The sequence below is a fragment of the Camelus dromedarius genome, chromosome 7 (assembly GCF_036321535.1).
Source record: "Camelus dromedarius isolate mCamDro1 chromosome 7, mCamDro1.pat, whole genome shotgun sequence".
NCBI classification, from domain to species: Eukaryota; Metazoa; Chordata; class Mammalia; order Artiodactyla; family Camelidae; genus Camelus; species Camelus dromedarius.
The window spans coordinates 63,673,782-63,692,378 of record NC_087442.1 but is presented as its reverse complement, the minus strand read 5'-3'; the positions used below and the strand labels follow the sequence as shown (position 1 = coordinate 63,692,378).

Genomic DNA, 18,597 nt, shown 5'->3' with positions numbered 1-18,597 from the left:
AATCTAAATCATATGTTAAAGGCCACAAAGTCTGTGTGAGCCAGTCTTCTACCCATTTCTCCTGGGCTGTCTGTTGGCTCCAGCCACCCGGTCCTCCAGGCTCACTCCAACATTGCACTCCCCCTCCTAAGATGTGAGTTCCCTGCAGGAAGGTCTTCCTCTTGGTTCCCACCTGTATCTTCAGTCCCAAGAAGTGTACCTAGCACCGAGTAGTTGCTCAGCAAATAATAGTTGAATAAATGAATCACTGCATGGTATTTCAAGTCATTTCTTTTGAATAAACTCTGTGTTTAGAGATAGGAAGCCAAAGTGTGTTCTTAAATTTCTTTTTGTTCTTTTTTTCTAGTGATATTCTTATATGTGAAACATACCAGAACAAAAACAATATAAATCATTTTGATTTTCTTCTTTAAAAGTCTGTAATTAAAAGCAGATAACAACTAACAAAAGACGCCAGCCAACATTAAGCATAATAGCCTATTAAGTATTAAATTGTTTAAAAGAGATGAGATCAGTATGAAAAAGAAACCATTTCATTTTACTGGAGGATGTACACAGATCTTGTCAAAATGAGACACCATATTGTTATGTACAAAGATTTTAAATATCAACCATATCGTTATGTACAAAGAAAGGATAATACCTCCAACTTTGCTTTTCTTTCTCAGTATTATCTTGGCTACTCAGGATCTTTTGTGGTTCCATGGGAATCTTATGATTGCTGTTTTCTATTTTTGTTTTTTAAAAAATGCCATTGGAATCCTGATAGAAGTTGCATTAAATCTATAGATGACTTTGAGTAGTATGAAACGTTTTACCAATATATTAATTCTTCCAATCATGAGCATGGAATATCTTTCCATTTATTTTTGTCATCTTCAGTTTCGTTCATCAACGTCTTATAGTTTTCAGTGTACAGATCTTTTACCTACTTGCTTAAATTTATGACTAGGTATTTTATTTTTTTGATGCTGTTGTAAATGAGATTACTTTATTTCTTTTTCAAATAAGTCATTGTTAGTATATAGAAATGCAACTGATTTTTGTATTTTGAATTTGTGTCCTGCAGTTTCACTAAATGTGTCTGTTATAACAGTTTTTTGGTGGAGTCTTTATTTTTCTGTGTATAAAATCGTGTCATCTGCAGACAGCAACAATTTTACGTCTTCATTCCAATTCAGATGCCGCCCTCCTCCCCCCTTTTTTTTTTTTTTGCTTGATTGCTCTGACTAGGACTTCCAGTACTCTATTGAATAGAAATAATGAGAGTGGGCACCTTGTCTTGTTCCTCATCTTAAAGGAAAAGCTTTCTACTTTTTATCACTGAGTACAATGTTAGCTGTGGGCTTGTCATGTACGGACTTCATTGTGTTGAAGTATGTTTCATCTGTACCCAGTTTATTGAGAGTTTGTATCATAAATGGCTATTGAATTTTGTCAAATGCATTTTCTCCATCTGTTGAGATGATTGTGTGATTTTTATCTTTCATTCTGTTACTATGATGTATCACACTTACAGATTGCATATGTTGAACCATCTTTGCATCCCAGGGATGCATAATATAAAAGAGACAATATTTTTTTTAATTGCTGGTGGGAAAATGAAAAGTAATCTGTCAGCATCTGTGTGCGTATCATTTGCCAAGCAGTTCTATGTTGAGGAATCTATTTAAAGGAAAAGAAAGCAACAGTATATAGAGATAGATGTGCAAGGATTATTTATTTGTTGTTTGTTTATTTATCTTTCACTTCTCTTGAAATATAACTGACATGCAGCACTGATTAAGGGGTACAGCATGGTTTGACTTCATACATCATGAAATTATTAGTGGGGGTTATTTATTGAAGCATTGTTTTTAAGGAAAAAGATTGGAAACTAAATTTTTATCAGTAGGAGAATGGTCAAGTAATTTATGTACTTCTATCCTATGGAATATTACACAGGTTTAAAACAATTGTTATTTTTTTATTTTAAGGACTATTTGCTATATATTATTAAATGCTTAAAATTTTAAGAGAAAGTTTATTGCACAACCCATTAAAAAATTTAAATAGTATATATATTTTTTAAAATGGATGGGTTTGTATTTATAAACATGAAGAAGTATGTGGGGAGAGACATACCAAGCCATTGACAATTGCTGTATCATCAGGAGTGAAAAATGGAGAGCAGGAGAAAAGATTACTAAGCATATTCTGTGCCACTTTATTGTTTAACTTGGCAAAACAAGTGTTATGTTTTACCTTTTTAAGTATAATAAAGATTGTTCAATGATAAATGTAAATATACATTACGGGGCGTTGGTGGTTTGGCTCTGAGTGTGTGTGAATACCCTGTAGTGTAAGGAAGGAGCGCTGGCATTGTGTGTTGGGTCAGAGGTGTCTTCCTAGAGAAGGCAGCAGGTCTCCCTGGGTCCGTGTGTCAGTGTTCTTCTGTAAGTCTGCCTACAGTTTGGAGATCAGGAATTTGCATTTCTTTTTTCAATCCAATTAAAACGTAATTATTCTAAGAAATAATTAACTAGGAAAACAGATTATGAAACAAATCACTCTAGACAAAAAAACAATGCTTCATTGTTTAAAATGAAAATAAGATGTTAAGATCGTCCTGTTTTACTCTGTAAGTGCAATCTAAAGGTAGAGACCTACTATGTCTAGCATAACTATGGCTAAATCAAACACGAACTTTTTAGAAGTTTTTTTTAACATGCTTGCAAAATAGACAGTTGAAACAAAGATTGTTTATCATTTTTCTTTTTTATTTCAGAACGCTTTACCCTGTACAGCTCTAAAAACCTTAGACAAGCATGGAATAAGTAAGTTTTTTTAATACAGATTGTACTCGTTCTCTTTTTCTCTTTTAATTTTTAAAACTCTCCTGATAAGTTTGTCATGGTATTTTGTCATTTCTTTCTCCAATTATCTATTCATCCGTGCGTTTAACAACTAAACAGTCATTAAGCTCTAACTGTGTGCCAGCCACCACGTTCTGCCTGAGCCAACACCGTTGTTGGAGTTTGGGTTCCTAGAGTGATGTAGGGCTGCTTCAGAGTTGTAAATCCTGAAATTCATCCTCTCCTAACTAGATTCCAAGAAATTGTTTAGCATCAGCAAGATCATATTTCCTAAGTATAATATAGCAACTGACTTTCTAATATAAATAACCTTGATGACAACCTTCAAGCTAGATAACACTAATCTTACAGGTTTTTTCAGTTTACCTATTTTTCCTCAGGCCTTGTGGGGAAGCTAAGTCCATGTTCACTTGGAATATGTATGTACTCTGCATTTCATTTCTATTCTCTCATCTGACCTCTCAAAACCAATGAAATACTTTTATTTATTGGTTTTGAAATTTGATGACATCTGAAGATCTGGGTGTCTCAAGTTATTCAGAGGTCTTTTATTGCAAACCAGACTGACTGTTAGTAAATCATTGCAGGTGGGAAAGTAGAGTAATGGGGTCACTCCTGTCTGACGAGCTTCACACTTCCAGCATGATGTTGGAGGAAAGGTGGATGGAGCTGCTTTGATTAAACAAAGTATAATTTGTCATAACAAAATTTTGTCTGTGGGGAATTTAAGGTTGTTGTTTCTCTTTTACTTTACTACATGTTTAATTTTAGACGCTATCAACTATGGGAAAAAATAAATACTTTTTATAATAAAAATGCCGTAAATCAATGCTGTCAGCTGATAACAGAAGACAGCTATTTTTGTGAGGGACTCTTGGAAAGAATACATTAAACCCTTCAGTGGATTATTTGACAGATTTAGCAATTTATTTTGATTAAATTCATACTTAGAACACACCTGTATAATTATTTTTGTCTAACACAAGACTCTGCATTTGCCATTGGAAGAGTCCGTTCTTAATACCTAGAATCTCCCCTGGGAGGAGGCCCTGGGCTGGGAAGGAACATTCTGTGTGTTCCTCACTCTCTTACCCTCCTCCCCCCAACTTCACTGACCATTGGTCTGACATATTTTATTTAAGTGCTTTCATGTACCAGGTAATATATACAGTGTACAGTTCCTGCCTTGATTAAATCATCAAACACATTTCTCATAATTCCTCAAAAAGTTTTGTCCAGCCAAGTAACCATGAAGCAGTTGAATCTCTGTCTCTGAAGTAACAGGAAAACCTGGCAAATCTACTACACAGTAGCATTTGTGGAAGAACAGCCCGCAATTTAGCTAACCCTCCACTTCCCTCCTTCAGAGCCAGGATAACCTCCAGATCATCCAGGAAAATAAACGGCAATTTTTCTCTGCTTAGAATAGTCTACAAAAGACAGGGCAGGGGAGAGGGAGGTCTAGACACGATGCTGAGTGAAACTGCGTCCACTGTCCTCTTGCGGATGTGACCCCACACTGTGCACACCCAGCCCACACCAGTCGTTCATTTCTGCAGCTCATATTCCACACCTCCATCTATATGCCCAGATGGATGGCTTTTCTTTCTTGTTCAGTCATTTCATAGTGACTCGTGGGATGCCTCTCAGAGAAGACACTTTTGTCCGTTTATATTCCTCTATCTCAGGAGAAAATAGGTTATTTCATGTCTTTCAAAAAGAAAAAGAAGATGGAAGGAGTATTCAAGCTTTGCATTGCTTTCCCTTGTTCTGGCCACCTAAGATCTGAAGCCTTCCTTTTTCTGAGACGTACTGTTCATGTCACAACAGAAGGAGTTAATTTCATTGACAAAAATTAGGATGTGAGATCGTCTGCTGTTGCTGCTTTAAAAATTTTTTAAAGAAAAAATTCCCTAATTTTTTTCCTAAAAGATGCTAGATGCAGTAAATATACTTTTACTTCTGAGGGCAAATTAGAATCCTCCAGAATATGATTTTACACAAAATAAGAACACAGTTTTTCTTTAAGATATTACTTCGGAGATATTTCTTATTTGCATTTTCCATGAACATACATTTATATTTTTTATACCAAAACAAGATCTAAACTACTGAAGGAAATACTACATTTTTATGTAAAGTCTTTTTAATCATTTGCTAGAGTTACAGTTAATATCTTTCTTTTAATTTCTACCATCACATACTTTTTTTTTTAACTTAGAATTAATTCAAAGTCATTTAACAGAGTCCCACCCTTAGATTACTTTAAAACCATTTTGGGGAAAATACTAAAAGCTGAGCTTGAAGTAAAATTTAAAAAATAGAACCGTGCTGGTTTTGGTCCCCGTAAGTCTTATTTTGTTTGTTGCCTGAAGGTTTTAGTTCAGAAGACACTATGTAATAAAATCATCACTAAACATATTATAAAAATATGACTTTCTGGTCTCCCAGTGTTATGTACTGAATCCTTAAAGCCAGGATATAGCCTCCAGCCAGTTGGAACCCAGTGCAGTTTAGAGAGAACTGAGAATTCAGAGACATTAACTATATTATTGATTCTTCCTCCAAACGGACTTGTAACCTTGCAGCCATCATCGACATTTCAAACATCTCTCACTTCAGAGTGGGGTCCAGATTTGGAAGAATTGCATTTAAAGACTATTAAGCAAATGTTGGCTTTCTCTATCACTAACTAATTTGCTGTCTACAGCACAGTTACGAAACCAAAGCAATTGGTAAATTCTCTTGAACAGCAGTTCAGTAATTGGTTCAAAATAAAGTGAACTAATTTGTAAGAATTAATTGGAATTCAATTTAGATAGGTTAGTACAAGATGGGCAGGTTAATATACAAATGTAAGTCGCTGTTCAAAATTAAGTAACAATGTCATTAAAAATATGTATTAACACAGCTGTGGGAGCTGGTGAGTATGTTAACCTGCCTAAGGGGGTAAGACTTTCTAGAGAAATGAATTCTCACGTCGCTCTGAATGGCTGTAACAAGTGACCCAGTTTATTTTGGGACAACGTCTGCCCTAGGTAACACCCATGCAATTCCCCACTGACTTCATTTATACCAGTAACCATGGGCATAATTTTATCCTTTGAAGGATTTTTTTAGTATTCTGGGGAAGCAAAGCAGGGATAGGAGAAAAATATCAAAAGATTCAGCAGATATCTAAACTCAAAAGGACAATACAAAGAAGAAGTCTTAATTACAGGATTGAGAATAATAAATATATATTAATAAAGAAAAGAAAGTCCTTTCTTCCCTCCTAGGGGATTTTGGACTGAAGGGAGACAAATCTTAATTTTATAAATGCATGTTCCATTTTCTGGTGGCCTTCAAAACATTCCATTTTATTTCCTCGGAGTTAGAAAGACTCTCTCTATTTTTCTTCCAAATCTCTCTATTTATAGTTGTCTGACATTGGCATGCATGTGCAATCAACCAAGAATTTCAGCCACTTAAAAGCTCTTTTATTATTTTGGCTGGAGAAGAAGCCTTAGAATATGCTCTCCAGCAATGTTAAGGGTAGGATTCCAGGAACACATTTGCTTGTTTTGGAACTTTTTTAGCAGCTGAACAATTTTGGGGGTTTGAAAGTAGCAAAAAGAGAAGTAAGGATAAACCACAATGTCACAGAAGATGAATTTGGATAACACAGCTCATGGCTGGTAAAGCAGAGCACGTCCACAGACTTCGAACAGGTGAAGGCAACCTTGCCCTGCCCATGTGCTCTAGTTCTGCTTATAATTCTTCTTGTTAGTAAATCCAACTGGATTTCTCCTACAAATCCAAAAAAAAAAAAAAAAAAAAAAAGACGGTAATTTAAGATGTCCAATTAATTCAGAGACATTGTTTTGTACCTTGGTGGAAATGCAAAAATAGAAACTAAAACATTTACCCGCGTATATTTGAATGTACCAGCAGAATCCCAAACCCTAATTTAGGAGATTTTAGAAGTGTTTTCTGACTTGGTGTTCTTGAACTTTTTCTTGAGTATTTTATCTGATTTAATGGTTAACTTCCAAAGCATATTTTAAAAATGACATGCTAGATAATTGTGTTCCATGTGCGTAAAACATAATGTATTTAAAATAATATTTAGAGAAATAACAAATTTCACTTTAATTATATTGGTAATTCTCTATTATATTTTTCTTGTGATATCTAATTGCATCACATTAAGACTTAAGTCAGTGCCTTCTCAAGAAAGAAAAGTCCTGTTTGCTACTCTGCCTTATTGTTTTAAGTTGATCTAAAATTTTCTAAAATAATAATACACTGAAAAGTAAGTTCATGCTTTTGGTTTCTCTACTAGCTGCTTAGAAATGTTAGAGGAAGGTAAGCATAGTCACTGCCACTAGGTGGAGCAGTTGAGTCGAGCCAGAGTTTTAAATCCTCTTTCTACAGTTTCACATTTTTTTCATTGTTGATCATTTTTTTTATAATTCTGTTTACTTCAAAGTAGCAGTTTTAATTTATTTAGTGCCTGGAGATTTCTTCTCACAGTATTTTCAAAGAAATTGGACTTTACATCATCAATGCACTTTTTTTAAGGAGGGATTTATTGGGGTGACAAGCTCTAACGCAGACACTAGAGCAGACATTTTGGAATTCCATTCTCTTCACTCAGAGGATGAGCTGGAGCTGCGGTTGTCAACGTCCCAGCTCTGGGGATTTGAGTCCAGCATTGGGAGGCTACGTGGGGGTGTAGTTCCTCATCACACCCTGGTAAATACAGTTTTCAACACCTGGACAGTCTGGAGGCTACAAAGTCTCCTCCGCCTGCTTGATAGTCTCAGTTCAGAGAAATTTCTGGGGTCATTCAGTTTCATGAGAATAATTTATAAATGAATCATTAGTTCAGCTCCTGAAGCATTATGTAGATGTGATGTTGATCTGATCTGTTAAACCCCTTGCCACTCACCAGAGAGCAGTTCTTCTAGAAAACTGAAGAGTAGATTCTTGAAGGGGAAAAAGGGAAGGTCCTAAAATAGGACATGGTTTGCAGGAACTGGTGGGAGTCAAAGAAGACAGCATAAAGTTCTGTGCAAAGACACAGGTTGGAGGCAGACAAAGAGAAAGCTGCCCAAGAGAAAATGGCAGATCTGCCAAAGGCCCAGTCTGTCACTCAGAGCAGCAGCAGCATAAATACGATCACACGTGAGGCGACCTAGTCAGAGGCCTAACATACACCTGTGAGTCCGTAGTGCTGGCTGTGATGGGGGTGGTAGTGGTAATCAGACAGCCTTGAGTGATACAGAGTTGGCTTTCGTACACGTTGTCCCATCTTCATGTCCTTATAACAATATTGGGAGGTAGAGCAGATAGTATCATCTCCATTTTATAGCTTGAAATAAAAAAAAAACATGCCTGGTGAGGTCAAAGGATCAGTGCTATTGAGAATTACAGTTTGGAAGATATGCCCTAGAGTGAATCTTATGAAAGAAATATTATCCATTTAAAACCCCTCATCTTTGAGTAGGCTTATCAATACCTGGATTTATTTTGTTCTCACTATGACTTTTCATTGGGAGAGCTCTTCTGGGACCTGGTGTCTTTCATTCCCAGTGGGAGAATGGGGGTGGAGTAGAAACCTGGCTTCCTCTATCCTGGGGAACAGTGTTTGCAGAAGGCTGACTACCCACACCATCAATTAGGGCCTCTCCTGAGCCACTGCTGGGTAATGTGCCTTTGGGATAAAGGCGAGTTTGTGACAATCCAAGTGCTGGAGATGACAGGCCTGCTGGCCACCCACTCAGGCCCTGCTAGTGAGACTTATCACCCATTCCGCACAGCTCCCACTACCCCCAGGGAATTATCCTCTCTCATTTTGTGTCATTGCCAGATTTCTCGTTCGTGTCTTTCTTTTTGTAGCAAAGAGTTTGCTGACATTAATAACCCTGGTGATGGCCAAGGGCAGGCCCCGTGCTGTTTGCTATCTTTCAGGCACGAATTTTTTATTCCCTGTCTGATAGAAAATATCCATCTTCTCTCTTACTAATTGGCAGTGTGTGCCAGGTCTGGGAGTCGGCTATAGCCATGGTTTTTCATCCTTTCAGATTACGTGTTAGACTCCTCATCCAAAAGTACACACTTCTGGTCTAAAACCTGCCTTCCACCATCCAGCTCATTAAGTAGTAATACCCAACCACAATTCTGAAGCAGCACGGGCCAAATTTCAATCCTAGATCCACTACTGAACCATATACTATTCAGGATCCCAGACCCAGATTTTCCGTCTTTAAGACCCTTGGCAGGATTGTTGTGAGGAATGAGTGAGGTGCAGATATGGATGAACAGGGGCTTTCAGGAAGCACTAGCTTCTGGTTTCCAGCACGCCCTGCCCTCTCCTTCTAGTCCGAGCGCTTCCTTCATTTCAAAATAAGCAGTTGTCCTTGAACATGGACACCACTGCTACATAGGGTCGGTCCCCAGACATCTGGAATATCCTTCTGTATTCCTTCTACCTTCCTGGGAACGTGTGCTGAGCTTCTTGGTCACGAAATGATTTTTAAAAAAATACTTGCCCAGCAGTTTCTTCCTAAGAGTGTTATGTTAGCAAATAGCATTGTACATAATTTATGTGAAACTGAGATTTATCCTAAGTTTTGAAATGCGTCTGTTAGACAGTTTTCCTAATTAAATTGCAAGAAGCCCATAGACAAACACTGTCACCAAGTTCAAAGCACCTGTGATGCTCTCTGTGCGTGAGCTGACGGGTAAGCCTGAACCAGGTGCACAGGGCCTGGGTGTTCGCTTGACCCAAGAATTTCACTGGTGACCCTAAAAGTAATCATTCTTGCTGTTTCTGGCTCCTAAATGGGCTGGATAGATGACTTATCTCTAGAAACACAAAGAATAAAGCCTGGAAGCAGCGCCTTAGTCTGGTTCACCAATCATCCCTGGCGAGCAAATGGGTAGGTGATGCCAAAGGAAACTACTTTGTCTTTCAGACACTGAGCCAAGTCCGTACCCGAAGGCACAAATCCCATGTTACCTTGTTATATCCATCACGGGAGTGACTTTAACGATAGCTTTTATTATGTCCTTAACAAAAACAACAAAGATAAGTTAAAATGCCTTAAACACACATATACTGTAATCCCCAAGTCAGTTACTTTTCTTATCTAAAAGAGCATTTTTAGATAATTTCAATATTTTGGGGATCTCAAAAAAATCCAGGAGTGGTTTACAATTTAAGTCTCATTGTGAGAGTGTGTGTGTGTGTGTGTGTGTGTGTGTTATTACCCAGACTGTAAATGAGATACGAGTCAATAGAAATTTTAACACAAAGGGATCAATATTCTGGCCCTTGCTGCATTAATGTACACCGTATCTTTGTGTATGTGTATGTGTATGTGAATTCTCTGCCAGGCCTCAGCTGAATTTAATCCCTCCAGACTTGATATACAAACATAATGCCAAATAGAGAACTTCCCTTAAATTATTCAAATCTCCCCATAAGTGATTTCCCACTCTTCCTGCAATGGAAAACATTTGATCATAAATTCAATTAAATCAGCCATCATCTTTGTGATGTTTGTCCAGCTAAGTCCTTTAGTGACTAAACCAATAAACATCCCAGCTCTGTGTGTGTGTGTGTGTTCATGGCCTGACTGTTGGGGAAGAATTGATTTGAAGTAAAGATGAAGAGTGGTTCTCATTTCTTAGGCCAGATTTTGACCACTTTACTGTGGCCAAGATTTAAAAGATTAAACTCTTAGCAGAGATAAAATCATGTCTATTCCTTTGAATTCATTGGCTCTTACTTTCCAACTCAGGGTCTAGTTTTAATACAGTAAGTTTTAGATCCAAACTGACATACTTTGGAGATGTTAGTAAAAGCTGTTAAACCACTTTATTCTTCCTCTTCCTTCCACACCCTCTCCTCCCTTAAAACAAAGGAAAGGTGACTATTGACACTTTTAAGTTTCTCCAGGAAAATGCTGTTAGGTAATGGACTCTGGTACTATTTATGATTTCTCATGTTTATGTCAGCTGAAGAGGAAAGGTTTACTAGAGGCTTATAAATGTTGATTGTTTCTCATTTTATCCTAAAATCTTTCAGACAATAGATGCAATCTGCTGCCTCCCCTCTTTTTCACCATATCATGACTGCCAATCCTATTAATTTGGATGTAACTGACCCTTATTCATGCATTGTCTTTACTTATGTTGTATCTGTTTGGCCTCTAGAGGGCAGCATGTTCTGGGGAAAAAAGGTTAGAGGACAGCTGCTTATCTCCATAAAGTATGTGAGATAAGAACTGATTTTTTTTTTTTCCATTAGCAAAACAGGTAAGGTATCTCAGGTAGAGAAGTCAGTGCTGCTCCATGCTTTGATTGTCCATCTGCTGCTTTGGGTGTCTACCTGGACGGGGGACATCTTTACGAACTGGCTCAGCTACCTTGGAGGCCACTTAAAGATTGCTCCAGGTTCCATGCCTTTGTCTCCAACTGGAAATAAGCCTATGATTTTATTTATAAAGATGAATACAAATGGGATTTTTCCATTTGTCTCTCATTTCTTGTCACCTTTGACTGAAGTTTAGAATTTAAGTGGAATTGTACCCACAGTTCTAATTTATTTGGTGGTCAAATGAGGCTTTACTCTCTTGTCTTAGAATTCGGCAACGTTACATCCCTTACTTTTAGGTTGTGACCCTGAAGGAATTCTAATGTCTCTTATTTTTCCCAAGGAAGTAGAAAACTTTTCCACAGGGACATCATCCATCCGTCATGATTTTAGGCTCTTTCTCATAACGGGCCAGCAGATCCTTGACGTAATCCCTGACCTAGCCTTCCTCTCTATAGGTACTGATTTTCTCAATCCAATCTCTGCTCTTTATCTAAAGAATAAAATCTTTCCAGTGTATAAAGTATGCATGTTTTTATTTTAGAAATTTCTAGAAGCTGCAGGAGATCTTTGAAAGATAGAGCAGTACTGTCTGGTAGATCTTGATGCATGATAGAAATGTTCTATATCTGCGCCGTCCAACATGGTAGCTTCCAGCCACGTGGGGCCATTAACTTAAAATATGGTTAATGCAATTGAGGACTTTCATTTTTATCGCATTTAATTTTAATTAATTAAAATTTAAATGGTCATGTGTGGCTTATGGTGACCAAATTGGAAAGTGCAGAACAGACCATGACTTCTGATCAGTTTATAACAAAATGTTTTATCAAAATATATTGTGAGGTAGATTAGATTTTGCAGCTAAAAACCTACTGCCCAGGCTTTTATTCTCTCACTTATTTCTTTCTCATATAGCTATAGGCTTAAATCCAAATCCTCTGACGCTGCCCCAGGATTTTCTCTCTCATAGAACATCTGAGAGATTTTCAATTTTCAAATTCTTCGATTTTGTTGAATATTGAACGTCTGTCTCCTGGGTTTCCAGAATGGGGTTTTAAAGCCTGGCATTTGGACAGCACTGATTCTGGGGGCACTGGCCATTTCACGGTCTCAGCTCTGTCACTTCTAGATCTGTTTTCCCCTAAATATAGAAGTAAAACTTGGCAGTGTGCTCAAGTGTGTCCAACTGCATACGAGCTTGACACAAGTTAGCAGATTTCCTAAATTGGAGTGTCCTCCCCCATATAGGTATGAAACAGCTATTTACACTGACTACAAATGAAGCCTGTGTTTGTGCCATCCTCTCTAAGTGACCTCGCTGTTCTTTTAAAATGTTCTTATCAGTTGCCAAGTAATCATTTTTTTAAAAATGCTTCCGTATTTTTACATATCATCTACAAATGCCTTAGTTTTCCACGTTATGCTGATATGGTTGGTTTTTTGTTTGTTTTGTTGTTTTTGTTGGTTTTTTGTTTTTGTTTCTTTTATTATTGATATTGCTGATTTTAAAACAAAGGCAGACTCTTTTTTTTTTTAATAGTTTGTGTCATGCCACTAGCTTCTGCCTCCTGTTAGAGATATGAGTGAAAACACCCTTACCTCCATATACCTGGCAGTTCTAAGTCATTGGACCTAGATGATAATAAATGTGCAGCTTTAAATTCTGTTTATTTATCTTTCATTTCAGCTGTAAAGATAGAATCAGTGCTCAAGAAGATAGATAGTTCAGCAATTATGCCAGTTTAGGAGACCTTTAAGCCCAAATGGATATGGAATGGCACCCTTCCATTAGAAATCATTTTCTATAAAGAGCCAAATGTAGCATTAAAGGCAGGAATAAAGGAACGTGCAATGCAGAGGCTGTGCTCACTTCCAATAAAGACAGCCTCTGCCTATTCTTTGCACACCATCAAACCATGCTTTGTAGCTCCTGTGCCCCTGGATCCACAGCTGCCTTACACTAGGAGAGAGGAAAGCAAGGATGGTTGGTAGCCACGTTATTTTTTAAGAGACTGGCCTCTCAGAAAAGCTCAGGCACCCCTACACCAAAGGGCACGAGAGAGCAAAATAGAGAGGGATCTTGAGGTTCTTGTCAGTGCTTTGTTAGTAATGGGCGTTAAGACTGAGCTCTCGTGCACAAAGGCAGTTCCCTGCCATTTTAAGACTGGTTGACTTTCTGTTAATGGACATGTGAGTTATTTGCAGAGAAATCATTAGACTGAAGTTTTTCTAATGTAGCAACTGTTTCTGTGCTGAGAACAGCCATTTGCCAACTCCAGAAGCACTTTAGATTATTTGATAATAGTCATGCTACCATGTGCAGGTTCATATAGGTATAGAGAGAGAGAAAAATGAAAGGTCAAAGGCAAGGGCTTGGAACCAGGAGAAGAATAAGGTACCATGTCTTAACTTTTCTTGAGTTGGAATACACCCTGCAGGTTTGTAGCTAAAAATCATTCCTTAAATTGCATATTCTAATGTCAGAGGAAATGATGTCTTTTGACAGGAAATACATGAAATATTTTTTCTAAAAATTAAAAAAAAACTCTCCTTGAATGGTTCTCATATTTGTAATACACATCACACACAGAGTAAGATAAATTATTTTTCAGGCCTCGAACCACAAAACCAGAACAAACACAACAAAAGATGTTTTCTCCATACTAACTTTGGCATCAGCCCTGGCCATGTAAAAAATTACAGTAAACCCTCTCCAAACACTTGCTGCAGTGACCCAGTATTTTAGTAGATGTCAGCTTGTTATTTTACAGTTCTGAGGGCCCTGGTTCAGATGGTTGTGAGTCACTCTTATTTGGGGAGCAGCTGAACAGAAGGGTTGGGAAGAGAAAAGGAGAAAAGAGACAGCAGAAAAGGTGACATGCTTTCACTGTCGTCTTGATAAATCTGGACTTGAGGTCAGCACCCTAGGGCCTGCTAGGCAGGAGGAAATCAAGACATAGAAGACCAGCCGGAGAAAGAACTATAGTCATGGTGAGCCATAGAACAAGAAAGACATTGGACACTTAGAAAGAGGACAAGTGTAGTCAAGGGTAAAGGGAGACTGGCAAAGAAGGTAGTACGCCTTGGTGGGTAACACTGCTAAACACGGTTACAAAATCTTAAAATAAGAGTCAGATGCTACAGCTTGTCTAACAACAACACCTCCCAATGAGGTGTTTCCTACCAGAGAATTTTTAGGGACTCTGATTTGGGAAAGAATATTATAGTCTTAAAAGAATCCTTTTACTGCTCTTAGTAGGATCAGTTTAATTTTTTACATGCATAGATGTGGTGAAGCACTGGCAGTAATATTTATCTTAAATACCAACAGCCACGCTGTTCATGGTGCACATAGATGTGCCTGAAGCATTGCCAAATGCTGTGTCTGCAGTATCTCATTTAGTCCTGAAAATAACTCTCAAATAATTTCTGTATTTTTCTGACAGTAACATTTCAGTTCTTTTATTTATTTATTTTTGCATGTTTTATATATATATATATTTGATTTACAGTGTTGTATTAGTTTCTGATGTACAGCATAGTGATTCAATTACACACACACACACACATATATACACATATTCTTTTTCATTGCATGTTACTACAAGCCATTGAATATAGTGCTCTGTGCTGTACAATAGGACCTTTTTGCTGATCTATTCTGTACATAGTAGTTTGTATCAGCCAATCCCAAATTCCCAATTTATCCCTCCCTTCTCCCATCCCCACCTGGTAAGTGAAAATTTGTTGTCTATGTCTATGAATCTCTTTCTCTTTTGAAAGTAAGTTCGTATCATTTTTTTTAGATTCCACATATAACTGATATCATATGGTATTTGTCTGTCTGACTTACTTCACTTAGTATGATAATCTCTAGGTCCAACCATGTTGCTTCAAATGACATTATTTCATTCCTTTTTTATGCATTTCAGCTTATTTTAGGAAATTTACTTCCCTGTGCTCAATTATATTGTAGCCTCAAGAACAAATCTATAAATATATCCCTTATTTGCCATTTTATACATAGCAGGACTGAGACTAGGATGAGGCAACTAAGGCACTCCCCTTGGTTCAGAATTGAAGGTGAAGCGCCCTCCAAAAAACGTAGTAATCAAGATAAATAACATTTTAATGCAATATTTTTTAAAAACCAAAAGATAACTTCAGTGTCTTCTATGCTGTCTATCAAACAACCCTTCCTTAGCCCCCATCCCCCAGATCGTTAACCTCTACCTTCCTAAACACCAGTGCTGATAGGGCGATAGAGAAATGGGCCCATTTTTTTTACTGCTGATGCCACTGTAGACTGATAAACAGCATGGAAAACATCGTGGAAACATGTTAAAAGCTGCAAAGATACTCATTTGTGGCACATTCAAGAAATACGGTTTAGCACCATCTAAAAGCTCTTCCACTCAGAAACGCACAGACGAGGCCCCTGTTCTCATAGCGCTCGCCTTCTAGAGTATCTGGGACAATAAACAAGTAAAAATAAACAAAGGAATCTCAGAGAGTGACAAGTACATGGAGACAGTAGAACAGTCAATGTGACAAAAAGGAGTAGCACTGGCCAGCTATCAGTATATGAAGCCTGGGGTTTTGACCATTTTATTTGCTTGTATATCCTTTGTACCTATGACAGAGCTCATCACATAGTAGGTGCTCAAAAAGTACATGTTGAAGGATGAAGGTGCTCCGTGGTAAGAAGCACAGTGAGTGTGAGGAGAGGGGGAGGAGACGAGACTGGAGACTGGAGGCAGGGGCCAGGTCAGGAGAAGCCGTGCAGGCTACAGCTGGGATGTTACTTCGCTTTCAATAGGAAGCCTGGGGAATTACGTTTATGACCTATTAATTTGACTCTTTAGAGCTTCTCCCAAGAAAATAAATCAATGGAATATACAAACCTAGTGCCCAAAGGTTCTCATTATATTATATATTGAATTTAAAAAAAAGACTTGGTACCAACTTAACCAAGATTAAGGGAATAGGAAGATGTTTAATAAGTCATGATTCATGAGCCCAGTGAAATATTACACAACAATGTTAGGGTGGTATTATAAGACTTTGAAAACATAGGGAATGCTTCGTATGATTTCTGAAAAAAGTAGAATAAAAAAATTACATGCATAAGGAACAGTTAAGTATCAAAAGCCACATGACTTTTCTTCCTAAGGATCATCAGGCCCTTTGTAGAGGACACGCAGCTGTTCAGTCTTAATCCAAGTCTTGTTTTAGACGTAAGCACACAGTCCAGTTCTTCTTTACATCATAATGAAATCATGTATTTTCCAATTCCAGATTCAATGTCATAAGATAAAGAAGCTGAAGTGAGAATACCCAGAAAATATATTCTTCATTTGCCTGGTTAACCCATAAGCTCTGTCCTCACTGAATTTTCTTTCATATTGATTTAAATGGGAGAACTGTTTCGTAATATCTTTAACCTACGAAACAGTAATTCCGTGGGGAAGGGTATAGCTTAGTCGTAGGGTTCAATCCCCAGCACCTCCATTAAAAAATAAATAAATAAAACCCTAATTACCCCCCCCAAAAATTAAAAAATAAAACAAAGTAAAAAAACAGCAATTCCTTTTTCTTAAGGGGTAGGGAAACATTATCTCTTCTATATCACTATAGGATGCTAAACTGTATGTCGTTTGCCTTTTAAAAAAATTTCCTTTTTACATTTTTCTTATTACCTTGGATCATGTCCAGTCTCTAAGGAAATAAACATGTGAAGAAAGAGTTCTGTGGAATGTTAACTGTGCTGGTATTTTTCTTCCTTTTATCATGCCTCAAGATTCGCCAAAGTTGATATAAATTCACCATGCCTTCTTTAAAAAGCGTAACAGCAAGGCATTCTTCCTGTAGGAGTCGGACTGTAAAAGGTGATTTCCTTTTAGTCCATTTGGTTTAAGCCTGTAAAAAGCATTAAGTGAAAAATCTGATATATTTGTTAGGGCATTTATTGCATTACAAAGTTATATTTTAAGTTCTCAGTGAAAGGTTTATTGAGAACACAAACTTTAAAGAGCTTTTTTTTCAGGATTAAAGAATATTTTTTTTCTTTTGGTGCAATAATATCACACAAAATGATACCTTTCAGAAGCTATTTTTAGTATTGTTTACAGGCGAAGGACACACTGTTCCATTCTGGTGAAGCAGATATTGGCTTCCAAAACCAGCCTCTGATGATGAGATTTGTAACTTCTATAGGGTTTCAGAGGCATGAAAGGCTGTGAAGTTACCGTTTTCCGTTAACTCAGTTTACCATAATAGAGATACACCAATAAGGTAAAGTGTTTTGCACTAGTCTTTTAGAGTGAAAATGTTTTCACACTGCCCATGTAATCTGGACTAAGTATTTATAACTGATCCATCTGAAATGTAAAAACATAAGCCATTACTAAAGTTTAATGTGTATTGATTTCTTTTTTGACAAATACAGAATTGAATTTAAACTCCTGATGCAGTGTTTTATCATTAAAACATGAGAGTTGTCTTTTTCTGATAAAACAGTGCTATAATCAACCACTTTGAATTCAGGAAAATTGGACGATGTTTATTCTCTAAATAACACAAGTATCAAAAACATCACATGGGTAGAAAATTCATTAACAATTTGCTTTGCTTCACTCTTGATTTACTAAAAGTATTTTGAAAACTTGTGAAATAGGTAGAATAATATGGTCCTATAATTGGTTTAAACAAGTTACAGTAAGAAAAGCTTGGTATCTACAGCAGTCCTGTGAAGTATGGAGGGGTGCTCACTTTTCCCTGATCTGTGTCCAAAAGTCAGAAAGTTTATGAGTTGCTTGATGTCCTTCAGGTGACATTGGAATTCCATGTGGGGGAAGGTCATATGGTTATGAAGGTGTAGTGTTTATGACTGGACGTAACAATACACAAAATAACTAGGAAGTTCGAAATCAGTTCTGTTGAATGCATGTCCTTTGGGTTTTGAGGATATTCCACACTGATTTGTGAGTTTAGAATTTTCTTTTAAGTATTCCGTAAGCATTTATCCTTCTGACTACAAGGATTAATTATTATTCATGTATTTTATTTATTTATTTTACTGAAATAAGATAAATCCTTTTCTACCATGTCCTTCAGTCAGAGGATTGAAAAGTAATCCTGTGCGCTTCTTCTGCTGTTAACCACGTTATTAAAGTGAAATACTGAACAAAAACATAGAATATAATCACTAGTCAAGTAAATCTAGGAATTTTTTCTAAAATATTAATGTAATGCTTGACAGGCTTTTGCTATTCCTATGAAAGAAAAATGTCAGTGTTTGCAAACTCTAGCAGATCTTAGAGGAATTTTTTGAAATTATACTATTTAGGCAAGTAGAAATAGAGGTTAAGTGCC

At 37.1% G+C, this 18,597-nt stretch overlaps 1 protein-coding gene across 5 annotated transcripts in view; it reads left to right on the top strand.

The window, feature by feature from the left end:
- CDK14 (cyclin dependent kinase 14) overlaps positions 1-18,597 on the top strand; it is a 555,862-nt gene that overhangs the window by 444,417 nt on the left and 92,848 nt on the right. For all 5 annotated transcript variants that reach the window (XM_031454861.2, XM_031454862.2, XM_010978019.3 and 2 more), the window contains one exon: positions 2,768-2,816. In XM_031454861.2, coding sequence (XP_031310721.1) covers positions 2,768-2,816 — 49 coding nt within the window. The remainder of the gene's footprint in view (positions 1-2,767; positions 2,817-18,597) is intronic.